Raw genomic sequence first — 22,660 nt, forward strand, 5'->3', positions numbered from 1 at the left:
GTTTTGGTTATCAAAGGTACAGGTGGGCCCAGTGAGCCTGCAGATGGGCACAGTGAGGTTGCCGATGGGCACCGATGAGACAGGTGGGCAGAGTGAGGCTGCAAAGGGGCACAGATGATACAGATGTGCAGCAGAGTGAGGCAGGTGGGCAATGTTTACCCAGTAGCTGCTGCATTTCCCACCCTAGGCTTATATTCAAGTCAATACGTTTTCCCAGTTTTTTTGTGGTAAAATTAGGTGTCTCGTTTTATATTTGATATTTGGGTCAGCTTATACTTGAGTATATACGGTATTTGCAGCAATGTGGACTAAATAAATTGGAAAACAGCAGTCACATGGTTGAAAACTATTATTGTGGCAAATAACACCTATTTTATGGCTTATTGAATTAAGCCCTATGACCACTTTTACGGTATATCATTTTTTCATATTCATTTCTGGATCATGTTACCTAAACTAAGGAGCAAGTCAACAAGTTGAAAATAAATCGACCTAATGGTACTTATAGAGTAGTTCGAGTGTCATTGATAACCCAGTGTTTACTAGAAAAACATTTTTTTTTTTTAATCTGGTGATTACAGTTCAGTGTATCCAGGTCGAATGATGGTAATAAGTGCAACTATGTAAAAACATTACCTTTCCTTCTGCAGTAAAACTATACAAAAAAAGTTACCTTATCTACCATCAGGAAGTTTTCAATTGTTTCTCCATTTTCACATTTGATGTTGCCAGTTTCTTTAACAGCATGTGGTAAAACATTCCTCATTTCTTGAGCAATTATACCTGAAATTTTGAAATATTTATTAGTTTACACTATTATATACCTTGATAAATAATGTATTTTCTACTAGACCAGACAGTTTTAAAACACTTGGATAAACTACAGGGGTAATTTTAGTCCTGTGCTATTAAGTGATTTTACGACTTGCTGCTAGTCACCTTACCAATTTCAACTGCAGATTAAGTAATTGCAAACATTAAAAATGTTCAGTGGCATGGGATTAAAATCATCACTGTAGTTTAGCCAATTAACATCCAGCAGTAGTAAGTCAGGCATATAGCTTACAAACAGAAATAAAAGAACTGAACTGTGGCTACTACAAAGATAAATGCACATTGTACAACCATCAATCACCAAAAAACCTTTAGGTTAGAGAATGATAGTTGGGTTGTACATTGTAACAGCCGATCAGGGGATCAGGGAGGAATTTTTTCCCCTGCTTGAGCAAATTGGTTCAGGCTTTGATGAGGGTTTTCTTGCCTTCTGGATCAACTGTGGGTATATAGGACTGTGTATATAGGATTGTATGATTTTTTTATTTAATTTTTTTAAGATTTTTTTCCCCCTTTTATTAGTTGAACTAGATGGACTTGTGTCTTTTTTTCATCCAGACTAACTATATAACAACTGGAAGATCACAGGTTGTGCACCTATGATGTACACATAGACTTTTAGCAGAGTTTAGGAGAAGAGTTGCATTCAGGATAGGAACGTTTTGAACGCATCCCTACCCTGACCTGCTCTGTAGGTCACTAAACATGCAAAGATGCCTGATGTTATAGCAAGCAAAGGTACCCAAGGGCAGTCAGACTGTGTTTGAATGTCCGACCACCCTTTAGTGACATTTTTAAAATATGCAGGGCTCTCTTATAAGTATATTATCTCATACTAGAAAAAATAGTAATTCATTCATGTATTCGTGAGCTATCACGATGGCAACTACTAAGGCTTCCCTTGTAAAACAAATTGGACGATCCTCTGCACTTTTGAAACATTTCTGATTTGTCTAATTATCTAGAGATTAGACAAAATTTAGGAATATAGGCAAATGTATCCATTGTTGTTATTGACACTAAAATTCTGCTACCAACACCAAAACCTCATTCCATCTGTAAAGCATGTGGAGTGAAATAGTGTTGTGGCCTAAATGGTACACAAAACACAGAGCGTTCTTTGAATGGCCAAGAGATAAGGGGGGTGGCTGCAGCTCTTGTTTTCAACTGGGGCCAGAACTACAGAAGAAGCTGCAATATCTGACATGAAAAAAAAGTATATATTTACAGTACAGAGCAACAATCCAGGTTTGGCATACATCCCAGAAGAAGTTACTTTTTTTTACACAGCAGAAATATGTGAAGTGAAGCAAGGGGCTCAAAATACCTGTTTCATGAAGTGAATCTATTCCCAAAGCTGTTGCAAATTCAGGTTTATAGTCATACTCCACCAGCCTCATGCGAGCTATTCTTCTGAGCTGTTCTACTGTATCAACCTGCACAGGAAAAAATATATACTTTTTTTTAGAGTACATATGGATGATCCTGCACATACAGTATCTCACAAAAGTGAGTACACCCCTCACATTTTTGTAAATATGTTATTCTATCTTTTCACGTGACCAACACTGAAGAAATCACACTTTGCTACAATGTAAAGTAGTGAATGTACAGCTTGCATAACAGTGTACATTTGCTGTCCCCTCTAAATAACTCAACACAGCCATTAATGTCTAAACCTCTGGCAACAAAAGTGAGTACACCCCTAAGTGAAAATGTCCAAATTGGGACCAATTAGCCATTTTCCCTTCCCGGTGTCATGCGACTCATTAGTGTTACAAGGTCTCAGGTGTGAATGGGGAGCAGGTCTGTTAAATTTGGTGTTATCGCTCTCACTCTCTCATAATGGTCCTTGGAAGTTCAACATGGCACTTCATGGCAAAGAACTCTCCGAGGACCTGAAAAAAAAAGAATTGTTGCTTTCCATAAAGATGGCCTAGGCTATAAGAAGATTGCCAAGACCTTGAAACTGAGCTGCAGCATGGCGGCCAAAGACCATACAGCAGTTCAACAGGACAGGTTCCACTCAGAACAGATACACGGGTTACAAGTTCAGGGCACAGGAACAGGTTCAGAATCAGGATCAGATCACAATCTAGCAGGTCAGGATGCAAGGACGAAACCAAGGCCCATGTATCTGATCTTGTCTCCCTGTCCTGATCCCTATCCTGTCCCACCTGTTACCTTGCATCCCTGCCCTGCAGTCTGATCCATCCATCCTCTCCCTGTCCTGTGTTCCTTACCCCATCTGCTGATCTCCCTGTGTATGACCTTGGCCTGGCTTACGTTTATGTTTCTGGAACATCCTCTGTCCATCTCAGGGTATGACCCTGGCCTGACTATTGTTTATGATCCTGTTTTTTCCCATTTATTGTACTTAGCTGTCTATTGTTATTTGTGGGTCTCTGTTGGTTGGCTATTGCATTGTCATATTGGAGGTGGTTGTACTTATATTATTCACTTACTTTAATAAATCATTTCACTTATACACGTTTGGGTTTCCTCTGTGCAGTCCACACAGTTCTGGTCTTATCTGCTACATGACAGGTTGAGAATATTTTCCATACACGTTGGCATGTGTTACGTCTAGACAATACTTTGATAAAAGTAGACTTGGAGAAACCCACGCCTCAGCTCTACGGGTCTCTGCTGGTTGCTGCCGGCTCAGAGTTGTCCTCCCTACGCAGAAAATGGGTGGGGGATATACCGGAGCTGGACAAGGATGACTGGAGGGAGATTTGGGACTTTGACTTCTCCCCTCTGGTCTCAGCTAGGGACAAACTGGTCAAATACAAAATTGTGCATAGAGCTCACTACACGCCTCACAGGCTGTACCAGATGTTGCCGGCGCATTCTCCGGCGTGCTGGCGTTGCTCCTACCAACCGGGTGACTTTTTCAAAATTTTTTGGGTTTGTCCAGCAGTCGAAAATTATTGGAAAGAAGTACTCAAGGTGATTGCTAAGGTGACTAAGACTAAGACTCGTGTTCCTTATGATCCTAAGTATTGTCTGCTGGGGCTGGTGAACAACTGTCAATGCTCAGAGCCAGGAAAATACTCATCCCTGCTATTTTACTATGTTCGTAAGGCCATTATGATGAACTGGAAACAATTGTCTCCGCCCTGTCAGATTCTGGAAAAGCCTAGTGAATGCCAGTTTGCCCATGTATAAAGCCACCTACTTGGGCAGGGGTTGTCCACAAAAATTTGAAAAGGTATGGACCTGTTGGCTAGATGATAATACCAGGACAACTGATGCAGTAACCAATTCCTAGTTTAACACTATATCTCTAGTCTGTTAGTATATTGACCCAACTACTCTCATGTTGCATTATCCCGTTGGTACCAATTTGAGCACAGATTCTCCTGAACTGAACCTATCCCCATATTGGGGTTATAGTATAAGTTAGTTTATGTTGTATGTTGTGCCCTGTTGCGGTATGTTGCCACATCAGAAGAACTGCCCCTGAGTGGGCAAAGCTTTGGCCCTTGCGTGGGCTAATTTTGTATGCTAATGAAAATTTGATAAAAGTACTTCCCACTAAACCAAAGTTTATTTATCGTAAGGCCCCAAGTTTTGGAGATCTTATTGTGAAAGAGTAATAGACCCCCCAAGTCGAATTCCATCTTTCTGGGATCAAGATGGATTCTTTGCCTGTAGAAAATGTAAAGCATGTAAGGAGGTGTCCAGACCCATGAAGGGAGTAGAGAAATTCTCCTCAACCTCGAGTAATGAGGAATTCACAATCAAACAGTTTATCACATGTAATACATCACATGTTGTTTACTCCTTACAATGCCCTTGTGTGTTAATGTACATAGGGAGGACCAAATGTCTATTGAAGATTAGAATCACAGAACACATGCACAATATAGCTATTGGCTTTAAGGACCATAATGTGTCCTTTCATTTTAAGCAGCATCATGACCAAGATCCATCAGGACTAAAATTTGGGGGTATAGACCATATCAAGCCAGCGTTGAGGGGTTGCAATTTGGTGTGGGAGCTCTCCAAAAGAAAAACCCAGTGGATTTTTTTGACAGATACCATTAGCCCTAAAGGGTTAAACATAGAGCTTGACATAAACTGCTTTATAAGTGATTGAGTCTAGTGTAACCTTTGGTATAATTATATATAGAGACACTGGTTAGAATAATTGAATAATGATTGGAGGTCTACTGTATAGTGCTCATTTTTAATTATTTTATTTCACTTCATAGTTTACTTCTTGTAAAATATGTAGTGAAACTTTCCCCTGTTTATTGGAAGGGGTGCCCTTTTAGATTTCAGTCTTCAGAAAATATTGGAGAAGCTATTGTTTGAAGAAATATATTGTTGAGTTTTATCTATTCATTTATTTAGGATGTAAGTTTGGTTTGGGTAGGGTGATGCTAGTCACAACTGTAGTTGAGTAATACACCCACCAACAAACACCTTTATGTGTTTTTAGACACTTTTTTTTAATCATATATCCTGATTTAATTTGCATTAGTTTGTATTCGTTTTTTTATATACACATTTTATATCAGTTTTTATATATTTATATTATATATATATATATATATATATTATATTTATGTGCATTATTTGTTAACATCTTATCAATGAATTTATTTATGTCATTAAGATTTATAACGTATATTGGGTTCAGTGCAATTAGTTAAACGTTTTATATTAATTGCAATTTTAATTATAAATGTTTTTTTCTTTATATCAGCTATGACAGGTTATGAGTTAAGATTGCAATGGTGTATGACTCAATGTCGGTTGGTATCTGATTGTTAGTATTACATTGGTTTTTCTATAGTATGCGACTACCGCTTTTTCTGTGCATTGTAAGAAAATAGTGGGGGTAGGTACGTAATTGGTTAATTCTAATTGCATACTCTATAGATAAATACCAGGACGCCGCACCATAAGACCACGCCTTTTGACAAAGTCGTGATGATGAAATGCGTCAAGGCATGATCTTATGGCGACTGGAAATTACGTCATGGACGCTGTGCGTTTCAGGACCCAGAGAGCTGAACCGAAAAGGGGGAAGTGCCGAATGCTGAGATCATTTGGATCTCCACTGAAGCACACTAGGTTAATTTAAGCCTTTGAGGAAAGTGAATTGTCTTAAGCTCATATAATACCGACCTTGAGCTATACGACCACTCTTGAACACACATAGTGTCATTGAATATTGGATTTTACTGAGTTACTTAATAAATAGTGAAATGGAATTAAACTATGTGGAGTCTCTCTTTCTATGTCCTTGGATTTCGGAGGTCCCTATAAAGGTATCGAGATTGAACATATTGCAGGACGCTGATTGAGGCCTGATAACCTTTGGGTTCTGGTGAGTTTAAACCCCCTGGGTGTGTTGAGCATGTGGTGGAAGAAAGAATTTTGGTGAAAGGCGCACACATCAATTTTCAGTTTTAAACTCCATCTTTGTACAGACTTTTTTACTCATCATTTTCCAAATATCTATCTGGTGTAACCATTTTTGCGTATTTGGTAGTGACCATATACTAGTCAGTCAGTTTGTATGTTAACTGATAGGAGCGCCGCTTTGATGTTCATTTGCTACTGTTTAAACGGTCTTGGGTTTTGCATCTAGTGTTTATATGTATAACTTGTTTAAGTGGCTGCTGACTGAGTGATATTTTATTTATTTTTTATCTATATATTATTACCCGTGCTGAAGACATCTCTTTCTCCATAGCGTTGAGATAGGAAGAGTGCGGTAGGGCAGGATTTTTATCTTCCTTTTTTTAACAATAATCTCAATTAATAATGCAATGGCTCCTACCAATGCGTTCCATCACAGAACACGTGACTTCATCAAGGGTGAAGTCACATGTTCTGTGACGCAACGCCTCTGGAGGAACCAGGCGAACGTCACTACCGGTCACGGTTGAGTCTGGAAGTCCCTGATATATGTGAAAGCTGATGATTGTGAATTTCTATGTGAGTTATTAAGTTTTTAATAAATGTTTGTATTGGAATGCTACATATAGAGACTAATTTTTATTACATGTGAGCCTGCATTGGAGAAAAGTGGAGGAAGTGGAGGAGATTGTTATATTTAACGGAAATCCCTGCCTGTATCTGAGAATACCGCTGGTCTGATCTAGTAGAGGATTACAAGGAAAGAGCTCGCTGCTGTGGATACTTATGAGAGATTCATCAAATGCGACTATACCTGTAGGGGTCTTCCTTTGAGGTAAGAGGCTACGGCACACTTTATACACGGATGTAGAAAGCACTACTTAGAAATTGGATACACTGGTTTGCAACTATGACACTATGAACTAATTTTTGCACTGAAGATTTGTTGCACCAACACTTTATGGACTGTGTTATTACTACACCTTTTTAGTGCACTTTAATTACGGTATATTGAACATATTGATGAATTCATGTGAACAACATTGCATTATTATTTGAGATTATTTATTACTACTCTGCACTGTGATTAATATCCATGAATTATTCTTTGTGTTATTGTTGATTCTTTGCACCTAGCACTTTATTATTATTTTGGTCATTGATGAATTGTTTATCTGTGCATATTTGGATATTATTGTCTCATCACCTGAGGATTTATATTGCATTAACACTTTAGGTTACTGAGAAAGCGCCACATTTATTTACTTTCAATCATCACTGTGTGGGAACATATTTGATGTTGGCAGCTACTCACTAGTGATGTTATTGGTTTGCGCATTAGTACATTCTTACTATTATGCATACTCAGTAAGTTATTAAATCATCTGCTGAAATTGATGAAAAAAACAAAACAAGGGTTTAATATCACTTTAACATTATTAACTGCAGTGCTTCAAACTTCCTATATTTATTCCCAGAGCTGCCAGTTACACACCTTCACTTTGCTCTACCTGTAATAATTTCTCAAACCTATAAATGCTACAGAAAATCTGCAGTATACAAGTACTGTGACTAAGAACTACAGTTTTGTATAGATTCAGATCTCTTCAGTTCTGGAGAATTCAATAACTCATTGTATTGGTGCCATGATTACACCAATAAAAGATGAAAAGAAAAATACAATTTTAGCACAGTTTGGGGACAACCAATATATAGTCTTGTTCGGATGTGTCCTAAGAAGGCCACATGTCATGTCACAGCATTTGATTTTGTTCTACAGTAATGTCCATTAGAAAGGCATAGCAGTTTCTTGGGGCTCACCTCCTGGATGTTCCTCTTTGCTCGACTGTCAGATGGATGCATAACTGTCCCCATCACTTTCACATTGCCACAAACAACCAATGCTTCATCAGGTGTGTCAGTGTTAATTCCTACTCGACCATGAGACACCACTGTCTCTGGGACATGCCCTCGTTGCCACAGAACATCATTATCATTCTCAAACTGCCCAGGGTTCGATGCCTAGAAAATGTTAAGGTCAACGGTACAATATTATCAAACACTTCCAGGAACATCTGCTTCACATGGGAAAATTGTCCACACTAAATATGTCACTTGTATTACATTTACTATAGTCAAACATTATCCTAAAAAATGTTTTAAGTAAACAACAGGATTTTTTTTAACTTACCCAAAAATCCTTTTATTGGAGTTCATTAAGAGACACAGGTTAGAAGTTATTATGAGACACTGAGATGCCCAAAAGCCAGTCCTATTGAGGGGTTGGCAACACAGCAAACAAAACTTTAACAGGCCAATAAGTAAACTAGAGGTAACAAAGGGGGCTCAATAATGCTTACGGAGCTGTCTGAAGAACGGAAGCTGGCATCAGTTAAGCTCTGAACATTCACTTGGTAAAACGAACATGTGAACAGAAGGGCAAGTTTGGCACCTGATTTGATTTGCCTTGCAAATCAGAGAAACAGTTCCTGATGCTGAAAATCCCATGAAGCATTAAGGCTTACTTTACACTTGTGGTTGAGAATTGGAAAAACATGGTTGAGATGCATTTTACTGCCCTCAACCACTCCCCCTAAGCTGCAAAGGCGGCCGTTCAAGGTACATACAAAAAAAGTACTCCTACTGTCGCATTTGGAGGGCAGTACTCCCTGATGAAAATTTTAGCCCATTGGGGGGAGGATTTGTTGTGTAAAATTTGGACCTCAACTTCCAAAATATCCCGATGTGTATGGCGCAAAGAAAGACAGCATTCAAAGGGTTATTTTTTGGTATAGAACTCCTGAGGTTTTACACCACTATGATCCTTCCCTCTCTCCTTTTTGTTGGAGATGTGGTAAATTCAGAGGTACTCATCATATGTTTTTGGAAATGTGAACCGATTGCTCCTTTCTGGTCCATGGTTGTGTCCTTGCTTCAGCGGATTTCAGATTGCCCCATCCCACTAGATCCAGTACACCTCCTTCTGGGCCTCCCAATCCCTGAATTGGGAAAAGTTAAAAAAAAATTGGCCTCCTTTGTCTTACTAGCAGCAAAAAGGGCTATTCCTGCATGTTGGTTGTCCACCTCTCCTCCAACTCAGACCCAGCTTATACCAGCTATTATTGATATCCGCAGAATGGAGCATATAACAGCCATGCTAGAGGATGCTGTGGATAGATTTGACAAGATATGGGATTCTTGGGGCCGCTCTATATACAGCACTCCTCATTTATATTACTACTAACATCCTGCATTTACTTCTATTTAACTTGTGAAGGTTTCACCCCCAGCTCCCTATGGGGTTTTGCTATGGTTTTTGTATGCCTCTTACTACCATCTGCCTATTCAACTCTCATTCTTTTAATGATGAACATAGTCTCTCATTGTATGGTAGCCTTCTCTGTTCGATGATCAACCTATACGGATTATTATTTGTTTGTTGTTATATTATTTTCGCTTATATGACACTTAATACCACAGTTTTATATTTTTTCAAATGCTTATTTCTAATTGATACTTCAAAATATTGTTTGATATGTATTCTTCTGATTTTTTTTCTCAACAAAAACAGAATTAAAAAAAAAGTGATATTTTGGTTCGCAGTGACATCTCTTAGAAACCCCCCCAATATTCCGCACGTGTAAGCATGGCACGTTGTGGAAGTTGTGAATCTTGCCCCTACATGATAGAGGGTGACACCCTACAATTACCTACTGGGAGGCTCCTTAAATGTAGACAAATGGCTAACTGTGGTACTATGTGGGTAGTATACATAGTTGTCTACTCATGTAATTCCTTTTATGTGGGTAAGACAATTAGACCAGTTTGTAAACGCTTTCAAGAAAATATTTCTGAGATTGAGACCTACCATCTAAAAGCACCACTTATGAGGAATGTATGTTTACAACATGATAGGGACCCCAGTTGCCTGAAATGTTGGGTGTTGGAAGTGATCCCACAGGACAAGAGGGGGGACAACTTTGACCAGCGGGTTCTTCAACATGAATGACAGTTTGAGTTTTGTTCCGTTTCTCAAAAAGCTGTGATCTTTAGAGTTAATCCCCTCCCTTTTTTTTCTTTCACAGCCCACTGTACATATTAGAGTATTTTGTAATTTTTGTATTTTTTACAAAAGCAAATTGATATCAAGCTACTTAATGGTTCTGTAGCCCTATGTCTTATCCTGGCACTGTTGGTTTGTTCGGATCTGCCTTTAGGATTTGTCTCCATCTTTGGACATCCACAGGCATTACTTGGTTTTTGTGATCGGACTTGCAGCATCAATGCCTGGATGTGCACTGCTAGATGGCGCTGTCCAATGTGGAACATGATTCAGCATGCAGAGAGACATGCACCAGCAGCCATTTAAAGCCAATGGCTGACACATGGCAGCAGACCAATTTTTGATTTAGCCTCTGAAGCAGCCGGGAGAAGTCCAGTGAAACCGGTCAGGTGATTTATGTGACGACCTCTGATGTTGTAAACACAACAATACCACCCTAAAGGATTTGAAGCATGGCACAACCTGTGATGACTAGGGGTGCACCGAATGGAAATTTTGGTGCTGAAACCAAAGCCGAAAATGAAGGATGCACTAGGCCAAAAACTGAAGCAAATACCGAAAATGACAGTTTTTAAAATATGTTTATATTTTTATATACAATTGTATTATATTCGACTTTTTAATTAATATCATCAATTTAAATTATTTTTAATTTATTGTTGGCCATTATTGGCACCTTTAGTGCAAGAAAACTTTAGAAAAATGCAGTCTTCAGCCTCTAACCATCTCTTGTATCATGTCCTCAGTCTCTAACCATCTCTTGGATCATGTCTGCAATCTCCTACTTAAACACACTGCTAATATTATTAACAAAATTTCTATTTGATGCACCTCGAAGACTGCAGACATGATACAGGAGATGATCAGAGACTGCAGACATGATACAGGAGATGGTCAGAGACTGCAAACATAGTACAAGAGATGGTCAGAGACTGCAAACATAGTACAAGAGATGGTCAGAGACTGCAAACATAGTACAAGAGATGGTCAGAGACTGCAAACATAGTAAAAGAGATCAATGCAGCTTCACCAGTGTCCGTCAGATGCAGCCTCACCAGTGTCCATCAGATGGAGCCTGCCTGTGCCCATCAGATGCAGCCTTGCCAGTGCCCATCGGATGCAGCCTCGCCAGTGCCCATCGGATGCAGCCTCGCCAGTGCCCATCGGATGCAGCCTCGCCAGTGCCCATCGGATGCAGCCTCACCAGTGCCCATCGGATGCAGCCTCACCAGTGTCTGTGGATGCAGCCTCACCAGTGTCTGTGGATGCAGCCTCACCAGTGTCTGTGGATGCAGCCTCACCAGTGTCTGTGGATGCAGCCTCACCAGTGTCTGTGGATGCAGCCTCACCAGTGTCTGTGGATGCAGCCTCACCAGTGTCTGTGGATGCAGCCTCACCAGTGTCTGTGGATGCAGCCTCACCAGTGTCTGTGGATGCAGCCTCACCAGTGTCTGTGGATGCAGCCTCACCAGTGTCTGTGGATGCAGCCTCACCAGTGTCTGTGGATGCAGCCTCACCAGTGTCTGTGGATGCAGCCTCACCAGTGTCTGTGGATGCAGCCTCACCAGTGTCTGTGGATGCAGCCTCACCAGTGTCTGTGGATGCAGCCTCACCAGTGTCTGTGGATGCAGCCTCACCAGTGTCTGTGGATGCAGCCTCACCAGTGCCCATCATGCAGCCTGCCAGTGTCTGTGGATGCAGCCTCACCAGTGCCAAGATAAGAGAGGTGATCTCCATGTGTCACAGAGCTGTATTTGAATTGCCCGGGTCGCAGTAACAATTTCCCACCTCCTGTGATCATGTCACACTGATTCAATGTCCCACCATTGGATCAGTGTGCCGTCTGTGACAGGAGGCGGGACATTTTTACTGTGGCCAGTGCAATTCAGCTCTGTGACACACAGAGATCGCTGCTCTGAGTGAGGGAGGAGAGAGGAGGGAGGAGAGGAGAAGAGGAGGCGAGGGGAGGACAGGGGCGCACCAGGATGACACCCCTGCAATGGGTGGCACCAGGGGCCCTGCCCCATTTTCGGCTCCATTATTAGCTAACAGGGTGTACAATTCCATCTATGTTTCTTCTCTTAAGTAGCTTAGTGCTAATATAGAAGACATTATATACAATATGTACAACACAATAACACGTATGGTTCTACAATACAACTGTAGAGGTGGTCACATTCTTTTAGCAATGTATGTGTCTTGTCATGTGTGTGTTTTTATATATGTAGCTTAGCTTTCCATAATTTTTTCATACCATTGAACTTTTTGCCTTATTGAGATGTATGGTGGGCTGTGAGAGTTTTTTGTTTTGTCAAGCGAAGAGGCGGTCTAGCTAAATTCAGGTTTTTATTCTTGGAGTTACACATTAGTACAGTGGCTCTTCCTGTCAGTTTTTTTTTTTTTCATCCCTGTTGGGTTGAATGAAAAAAAACTAGTAGTGTGAAGTAGGCTTTAGTATAAATGTACATCATTAGAGACCTTTATTAGGACAAGGTTAGCGTAATGTTCCTGTGTTTCTTTTTGTGTGTACCAATTTTATTTTTGAAAAGATAGGTTTCTAATTTAAACGATTGTTTAAAAACTCTACATGATAATAAGCCGGTGTTCCTTTATATAACAAAGTGCATTGATAAGGATAATTTTACAAATGAAGTTGCAGCTGTGTTTTTTTTTTTTTTAAAAAAAGCCACCAGCTACAAATACTGCAGCTGCTGACTTTTAAAATAGTGACACTTAACTGTCCAGCGCGCCCGCGATGTCGGCACCCGAAGCCGATCTCTAGATCGTCTCTCGGGTGCTGCCGCTGCCATCTTGGGTATGGGAATCAGGAAATGGAGCCTTTCGACTTCATTTCCCGGTTCCCTACTGCGCATGCGCGAGTCGCGCTGCGCAATAAGGACGGTCCCCGCTACCTCTGGGATCTGTGTGTTTCCCAGCAGACAGCGGGGCACTTGCGGAAAGGGGCGTAATCTACGCCCCTTTCCGCAGAGAGCTATCCCGGAAGTGGGTGCAGATACCTGTACTGTACAGGTATCTGCACCCCCCTCCCCCCTGAAAGGTGCCAATTGTGGCGCCGGAGGGGGGGAGGGTTCCGATGAGTGGAAGGTCCACTTTAGGGTGGACCTCCGCTTTAAGCTCATACAGGTTAGTCCAGACAACCCTGATCTGGCCCCGCTTTATAATCTGTCTCTGGTCTTTCAAGTTCAAGACTGAAAGAGGAATAATGGGGTACATTTTTTTTTAATTCTATCTAGCAGCTGTAAACATTGTTACAAATCTGAACAATGTTTATTCAAATTCACATGTGCTGATAAAGTGAACTCTATATGTAAAAGTTGTAGGATGTGCTCAAAGAATGGGTAGAAAATTGTCACCAGCAATAAAATTTTTGGTGTCACTTGAACTGAAATAGTACTTATTGATGATACAGAGAAGGAGGCAAGTTTGCCTCACATTGGCTTAAAGTGGTTGTAAACCTGAGACATGAAATACGCACAAAGCATATCCCACTATAGTACTTGTTTTATTTAAAGTGGTTGTAAACCACTTGCATAGTAGTCTATTATGCTTTGCCTTTGCAGGGAATGAAAGAGGAAGTAAACCCATCAGGGTTTACTTCCTCTTTAAGAGCACTAAATGTAATTTCTCTCTGCTGCTTCATTCTTTTGCTATCTGCATAAGCCATTTCTCCCCCCTAATTCATGAGCCCTGCCCCTAATCTACATGCAGGGCGCTGGACGCATGAATTCCAATGGGTTTTTTTTTTATTAGAAGCATGAGATTAGAGCCAGAGGTTCTAATTGGCTTACAAAAAGGTGAGCCCACCCACTTGTGTAACAATAGCGAATTTATATACGCTATTGTCTTCCTGCTTCTCCTCCCGACCAATCAGGAAGCAGGTCCTGAGACCCGATTGGCCGAGAGGAGAAGCTTCCATCCCTTCCGGCTTAGTGTGCTCCATGTCATTCAGGCGTGCTTGACATTTCAGTTCAGCTTGGCTGCCCTGGTCTTCGGCCCCGCTTTCCGCAGGGGTAAGTGCGGGACTGGAGGGGCAGATGGATAAGGGTGCGCGGGGGGGGGGGGTTGGTGGGGGGACCGACTGAAGGGGTGGTGGGTGGTTTGTTTGTGGCCCCCTTTCCAATATGGAGCATCAGCTGCCACTGGTAATGAGGTTCGGGTACCCAAATGAAAAATGGGTTATCCTTATCCTGTTTAAATTCAACAGTCTGCAATGCGTTAGTTTTAGTTGTACAGAATTTGGCATTGCATATACAGCCCTCCCCATTCACTTTATTAAAGTTTCTTAGCAGAGAACATAAAGCCTGACAGTATCAAAAATGACACAAACAAGGAAGCAGGGCCTTAGGTTAGCTAATGGGATCTGGCAGCTTTGCTCATATATGGTATAGTCTGCCATAAATTACTAATGGCTACTCTAAAAGACTTGTGTTGACATTTTAGTTATTGACACACTCCAGACCAGATAAGTATATCTGTTAGCTGGTATCAGGCATGCAATAAAACCTCTGGTAGTAATTGACCATCATAAAGCATTTAGACCAGTACAGAGTTAGGTCTGGCTTTCTGTGACCGTAAGCTGCCCTTTGAAACAGTATACCCAATTTTCATAACTCTGGCTATAATGGAGATATCTTTAAATAACACATCTAAGCTACTATATAATAAAGTCCACATCAACTTAGAACTTAATTCTGTGTAATAATAGGTTGATTGCCTGAATGTACAATATGGTAATCTGGAAATATGGATATAATTAGGAAATCGCCATTGTGGGAGGGCCTGGTGTAATATGAAAAATGTCAGCACTCCTATCTCTCACCCCTTAACACTTGTGATTGGGTAAGGGGAGGACTCAGTTGCACCCTCTATCCACAAAAACTTCTGCATCAGCAATCTGGAGCTCTCATTTACCATTGAAACAAAGATCGTCTGCCAAGAGTCCTTTTTGTGAGAATCAGATCAGATCGATTTCATGCCCATTGGCTAAACTTTGCTAGAACCGGAAGAGCCCAGGCCTTTGTTAAGTACATTGTTTTGTAAACAATGATATTTTAAAACTGTTAAATGTATTTCTAATGTACCAATGATATTTTAAAACTGTTGAATTTATTTCTAATGTAATGTACCAAACTTAACCACTTGAGACCCGCCCTATAGCCGAATGACGGCTACAGCGCGGACCTCCTTTGCCGGGACTACGTCTATTGACGTCGTCCCGTGCACGAGCGGCCTGCGCGCCCCCTAAGGGGCGCGCACGGCGCGCTCTGTGATCGACGAGTCTATGAGACTCGCCTGATCACTGATCCGAGCAAGGGGTCGATCCCGACCCCTTATCACGTGATCAGCTGTCAGCCAATGACAGCTGATCATGTGATACAACGGAGCCGGTAATCGGCTATTATTCCTCCTCGCGCTGACAGCGCGAGGAGAAAAAAAAAGAGCCGATCACCGGCGGCCGTGATCGGGACATCAGTCCCGATCACGGCCAGCCCTGCCAGTGCCCACCTGCCCCCTGCCAGTGCCACCTTATTAAAAAATAAGTGCCCCCCGTCAGTGCCACCCAGCAGTGCCCACAGTGCCACCCAGCAGTGCCCACAGTGCCACCCAGCAGTGCCCACAATCTGCCTCAACAAAGGTGCTGCACCCCAGTGCCACATATCCGTGCCCATCAGTGTCCTCTACCAGTGCCCAGCAGTGCCCAGCAGTGCCACCAGTCAGTGCCACCTATCAGTGCCACCTATCAGTGCCACCTATCAGTGCCCCTTAGTGCCATCCATCCGTGCCACCCATCCGTGCCATCTTTGCCCATCATTGCCGCCTTAACTATGTCTATCAGTGCCCACCAGTGCAGCCTATCAGTGCCCCCCAGTGCAGCCTGTCAGTGCCCACCAGTGCAGCCTATCAGTGCCCACCAGTGCAGCCTATCAGTGCCCACCAGTGCAGCCTATCAGTGCCCACCAGTGCAGCCTATCAGTGCCCACCAGTGCAGCCTATCAGTGCCCACCAGTGCAGCCTATCAGTGCCCACCAGTGCAGCCTATCAGTGCCCACCAGTGCAGCCTATCAGTGCCAACCAGTGCAGCCTATCAGTGCCAACCAGTGCAGCCTATCAGTGCCAACCAGTGCAGCCTATCAGTGCCAACCAGTGCAGCCTATCAGTGCCGCCTCATCAGCGCACTTCAATGAAGGAGAAAAATGACCTGTTTGCAAAATTTTATAACAAACTATTAAACATGATTTTTTTTTTTTTGCATCTTTTTTTGTTTGTTTAGCAAAAAATGAAACTCCCAGCTGTAATTAAATACCACCAAAAGAAAGCTCTATTTGTGGGAAAAAAATTATAAAAATTTCATTTGGGTACAGTGTTGTATGACCGCGCAATTGTCATTCAAAGTGCATCAGCGCTGAAAGCTGAAAATTGGTCTGGGCATGAGGGGGGTTTAAGTGCCCAGTAAGCAAATGGTTAAAGAATCCCTGACTTTTTGAAGAGTGCTACTATATTGTAAACTTCTGAAATACAGTATATCTGTGTGTTGTGACAGTATTACAGACATTTCCTAAAAGTCAAAATTGTTAAAGTAGATATTTTGTACAGTTCTTATTTCTGATAAAACATGTGGTGGCAGCTGCTTGCATGTGTAACGGGGTTTAACAGCGTAGTTAGCCGATCCCAGTGCCTATCTCTCTCAGTCTGATGGGACTTAGATTGTGGACTGATGGATAGGCTTTGTGCAGGGTAAGCCTGAAAGTGTCATTGTCATGTATTTAGTGCAGTGAGAGTTTATCCCACGTTCATCACATATTGATGGTAGCATGGTGAGATCTGACAATGCTGTTGTCACAGCATTCTTTCTCAGGGATAGCTAGTAGGTGTCAACATAAGTTGTCAGCACATAATTTAGCTACACAATTTTTCTCTCCAGCACTAGTCAGATTCCCTTCCAGTTATTTATTACAGGTACGTATTTACATATACTGTATATTCAGGGCAAGAAATCATGAAGGGCGCCCTGACTCAAGCCCAGGGTCCTTCCCTCCGAGCCTTTATTCCTGTCATGAGGCTGTTTATTACTGTCCCTCAGTGGGACTCTTTCACATGTTACATATTAAGTCGGGTTGAAAAAAAAGACACAAGTCCATCTAGTTCAACCAATAATAATAAAAAAAAGGTATAAAATATAAATCCCATATACACAATTCTTTACCCACATGTTCTGCAGAGGGCCTCCTTCCCGCCCTTGCATTACAATCCTCCCTTACATCAGAGTTCCCATAGACCTCTGTGCATCAGAGTCCACAGGGTTTGCCTTATAGAGCAAGAGGGAACTCTGCGGGCCCTGATGCAAAGGGGAACTCTGCGGGCCCTGATGCAAAGGGGAACTCTGCGGGCCCTGATGCAAAGGGGAACTCTGCGGGCCCTGATGCAAAGGGGAACTCTGCGGGCCCTGATGCAAAGGGGAACTCTGCAGGCCCTGATGCAAAGGGGAACTCTGCAGGCCCTGATGCAAAGGGGAACTCTGCGGGCCCTGATGCAAAGGGGAACTCTGCGGGCCCTGATGCAAAGGGGAACTCTGCGGGCCCTGATGCAAAGGGGAACTCTGCGGGCCCTGATGCAAAGGGGAACTCTGCGGGCCCTGATGCAAAGGGGAACTCTGCGGGCCCTGATGCAAAGGGGAACTCTGCGGGCCCTGATGCAAAGGGGAACTCTGCAGGTCCTGATGCAAAGAGGAATGTTGTGGACCATGGTGTAAAAAGAAACTCTGAAGTAACAGCTTCTCTGGTCACCAGAGGCCCCCCCCCCCCCCACATTAAAGTTTGCAGATCTCCTCCTTACTTCAGAGTCTGCAAAGTTTCCCCTTGCACTGTAAGGGTGAACTCTGCTGACTCTGATTTAAGGGGGATGCTGGGAACTCTTATGTAAGGGGGAGATCTGGTGACCAGGGAACCTCTTACACCAGAGTCTGCAGAGTGAATACACTAAGGTAAAGGGGTTCACTGATGTAAGAGGGAAGTGAAGACACAGATATAAGAGTGGTCCTTTAAATCCATACCCCCCCACCCTCAGCTTAGGGTCTCCCCTTGCCCCCGCTTCCTTACATCAGTGACTCTCATAGAGTGACACACTGACTGCCCCACACACACTGTGTGGCCTGGAGCCATCACACACAGACCTCTGCAATTGTCTGCAGGCTTTGGTCCTCCTCTCCCCCGCTCCCCTTCCTTACAGACGCTTTCAAATTTGCTGGAAAGGCACCAAGCACGATGACATCACCGCTGCACTAACTGTCACATCGTCCAGTGTCAGCGTCCCAGATAACACATGCACAATAAATAGTTTTGTCAATTTAAGGCAGTTGGATTTGCATTAGTGTCTGATTCTGTTCAATATTTGCTAGATAAATCCCCTTGGTATATTAAGCACAACTGAACTGTTAATGAAACCTTGTCATCAGATCTGAAATGAATGTAATGCTTTAACTAATACAATATTAATGTTGATCTAGTGTGCTTGCTGTAGGAAGTTTTGACCACGATGACAGGGCTAAAAATCTGAAAACTATAAAAAATATTTTTTTGAGACATACCTTGTCATGCTGGGTTCTGGTACGTTGACCATGCCAGCAAGTGCTGACATGGGGGCAAGAGATCACTGACTGCACTCACATGCTCTCAGTGTCACTCGGCTCCCTTGATGTGTCTCCTGTGACACCTATCATGACATAGAGCCTCCTCACATAGTGTGGAGCCCCTCCCCCTTCACTCTACTGGCCCTGGGTCAGCTGACTTTCTCTTTCAGTTTCCGCCTCCCGACATGGCATCTGCCTGCTGATGAACTCAATGGGTGGAGAGGATGGGTGGGTGGGTGAGTGTTCAGTGTAATCTCCAGACATTCCAACTTGTAAAAACCTGTAAAAATGTCAGGGAGGTGGCAAACTAATTCCAGGGAGGTGGCGCTTCCTGCCCACCAGGGGGTGGTGGGGTGGCTGGCAGTGGACGGTGTCAGTAGATTTTTTATTTTTAATAATTGATTTTTTTTTTTTACAATGCATTTTGGGGGGAGGGGGTTAGGGCAGTGGACAGTGTTGGTAGGGCAGGAGAGAGTGGTGTCAGTAATTTATTTAATTTTTTTTACACTTTTTCATTTTTTATTATATTTTTAGGGGGGCTTTGTTGAGATGTCAGGAGTCTAAACAGACCCCCAACATCTCCCACTTGAGACAGACAAAGGGACTGAGGACACAGATTCCCCAGTCCCTTTCTCAGCACTAAATATGAATGAACAGGAGACAGTGGCTCCTGTATATTCATAAACTGAGCAGAGTAAATTGTGAGTGTGCCTGAATCTCCCATTATTGCTTCTAACTAGAATAACCTTTAGGTGGCGGGTAGCATCTGCAGGCAGCAGCCCCCCCCCCCCCCCCCCTCACAGTGGTGGAATGCCAGGGTGACCTTTGGTAGTTCTACCACTGCCTCATGGAGCTTACAATCTAAAGTCCCAACCTCACATACACAAAAACACATACTAGGGTAATTTTAGATAGGAGTCAATTAACCTACCAGAATGTATTTGGAGTGTGGGAGGAAACCAGAGTACCCAGGGAAACCCACTCAGGACAGAGAGAACATGTAAACCCTTTGCAGGTAATGTAGTGGTTGAGATTTGAACTGATGACCCTAGTGCTGCCAGGCAGAAGTGCTAACCACTTAGCCTCATCTGCAAAGTAAGACTTAGACAACCCCAAAGCCCACAAAAAAATCAGGTGCCCAAGCAACCTATTAGCATTGTTATGTTGAAGGCAGGTTTATGTTTATGCAAATAGCAACCTGGTTCATGAGGGTGCTCACATGAGAGCAAGGAGTATACTGTCAGCTACTTGCTGCTGCAAGTCAAGCGCCTTTGCATGGCATTCACAAAAGGAAAAACAGAGTTAAACAATGACAAAAATAATGCTTATTTGGACAAAGATTGGAGACTACTTTATATAATATTTTCTATATAAAATGTGTGTGTAAGTATTGGCTCTACATATACATGCATATGTACGCTTACCCTTACAATGATCCTTTCAGAGACATGGGCAACCACCAGGAAGGACTCTTCATTGCTTACAGCATACAGACCAACCACCAGCATGAAATACCTGCACAAACATCAAACAAGGGGAACACATTAGGTCTCAAACATGCTTAACATGGTTCTAAAGCCAAAAGGTATTTTACCTTAATACATTACTTGCATTAAGGTAAAAAACCTCCCACTAGTTGCTCCCCCGCTCCCCTCAGGAAATATTTACCCGAGTCCTATATCGATCCAGTGCCCTTCTGCAGTAGCACTTATTCTGTCTCCCTGCTCTCACCACCACAGAGACAGCAGTGAGAGCCATTGGCTCCCACCGTTGTCAATCAAATCCTGTCAGGAGGAAGCTGAGGGCGGGGCCGAGCCACGGTGTGTGTGTCTATGGATGTAATGGGCTTTTCTGTGCAATACTATTGCACAGAGCAGGTAAGTATAAACCGCTTCTTTTATTTTAGATAAATCAATATGAGCCTTCAGTATCTCTTTAAACAGAAGCTCATTTCACAGAGGGCCGCAACTTCCAAACCCTATTAGATATTGCAAGCAGTAAGACTTGAGAGCATAAAAATCCCTTTGTTTCTTCACATGAAGCAATATTTCTGCAAATTATTCATTTTAAAACGAAGTATGAATTTCACTAATTAAAGTGATTAAATAGGGATGTATTATATACTGTATGTATTTTTGTCATAAAAATGAAGACATTCAGCTGAAAAAATGAGAGTGGTTATATCAATTCCATTGTTACCTCTGCTCTGGATTTGGTTTCCCTTTCTTTCTCATGTTATTTGCTGTAGTTTCACTAAAATGTAACCTTCCCAGTGTTACTTTAGTGACCTGATCGGGGGGTAAATTTACCCTATAAAGAAAAAGAACATTGATTGGCATGTAGCAAAGGATCAGCAAACATTTGTATAGTTTATGTTAAAGTCCAACTCCAGCAAGAACTTTTAAATAGAACTTAGCTTCTCTGATCAGGTTTCATTGTAGTCTGTAACTGATAAAATACGAAAAACTGAGGAACAGGTTGTAACAGGACAGGAACTCACAGACAGTAATAAAACTATTACAGAGGTTCAAAAGTTTTCCTATTTTACCCCAAAAAATAGTTTCTGTCCACTCTGGAGAAACCATTCTATAGATGTGTTAAAGTGGTTGTGAACCCTTACAAACCACTTTGGCCTACAGGTAAGCCTAGATTAAGGCTTACCTGTAGGTCCAAGAAATATCTCCTAAACCTATACGGTTTAAGAGATATTTCCCCGAAGACAGGCACCGCTGTCTACGGCGCAGGCGCACTGAGCGCGGCATTGTCAATGACGAATTTGCCGCATGTGTCGGCTCCCGTGCGCATGCGCGGGAGTGACGTCATCGCTGCTTCGCCGAATGACAGCGGCGGAGCTGCGAGACCCCACTGAGAAGATGGATGCGCCAGACTACAGGGGACAGCGATGACTTCGCTGGTTCCTGTGTCAGGTAAGTGACACATAATGGACTACTATGTGATGCATAGTAGTCCATTATGCTTTGCAGGGAATGAAAGAGGAAGTAAACTCATCAGGGTTTACTTCCTCTTTAACTGCATTTGTTTTCTGGCTAAGTAAATTTCCTCCAAGTAAAGCAAAATTCATGTTGATCCTTTTTATTCTTGTATCTTAAATGCAGTGAACTGAAACCTCAAACAATGTTATCTGCCTTCCCCACTGATTTTAGTACTGGGAGAGATATATACTTTAAAGTGGAGGGCCACCCTGAAAAAAAAAAAAAATATTAAAAATGACAAACAAATCTAAAAGAAAAAAAAATGAAAAAATGTTTTTTTTTTTTTTACTTACCAGAAGTGCCTGTTGCTAGGCACGTAATCCTAATCTTCCTCTTCCTCCTCCGCGGAGATCTTCTTTCTTCTCTCCTCCGTGCGGCATCTTCTGGGTAATGGGTCGTGCTGTGTTCTGGGAACTGTGTGTTCCAGAACACAGCGCGTCCCATTCACAAAGCGCTGCGTGACTCGCGCATGCGCAGTAGGAAACGGGCAGTGAAGCCGTAAGGCTCCACTGCCTGTTTCCCTTACAAGGAATGGCGGCGCCGGGACCCGAGAGCCGAGGGACGGGTCGGCCTCGGGCGGCCGACATTGCGGGCGCCCTGGACAGGTAAGTGGGCTGATTAAGTCAGCAGCTGCTGACTTTTTTTTTTTTTTAAACGCCCCTCCGCTTTAAATCAGTAGAGCAGCCTGAGGTGACAACAGTGCTCTTCCATTGATGCAGTACAGACAATGAGCGTTGTCATCCT

At 42.6% G+C, this 22,660-nt stretch overlaps 1 protein-coding gene across 3 annotated transcripts in view; it reads right to left on the minus strand.

Moving 5' to 3' along the window:
- Window positions 1-22,660, minus strand: part of MYRFL (myelin regulatory factor like) — a 237,798-nt gene that overhangs the window by 136,942 nt on the left and 78,196 nt on the right. For all 3 annotated transcript variants that reach the window (XM_077468900.1, XM_077468899.1, XM_077468901.1), the window contains 5 exons: window positions 21,123-21,233; window positions 20,348-20,438; window positions 8,035-8,235; window positions 2,162-2,270; window positions 674-783 (listed from right to left, as the gene is read on the minus strand). In XM_077468900.1, coding sequence (XP_077325026.1) covers window positions 674-783; window positions 2,162-2,270; window positions 8,035-8,235; window positions 20,348-20,438; window positions 21,123-21,233 — 622 coding nt within the window. The remainder of the gene's footprint in view (window positions 1-673; window positions 784-2,161; window positions 2,271-8,034; window positions 8,236-20,347; window positions 20,439-21,122; window positions 21,234-22,660) is intronic.

The sequence above is a fragment of the Lithobates pipiens genome, unplaced genomic scaffold, assembly GCF_037356315.1.
Source record: "Lithobates pipiens isolate NorthernLeopardFrog02 unplaced genomic scaffold, aLitPip1_a1.2 Scaffold_8, whole genome shotgun sequence".
NCBI classification, from domain to species: domain Eukaryota; kingdom Metazoa; phylum Chordata; class Amphibia; order Anura; family Ranidae; genus Lithobates; species Lithobates pipiens.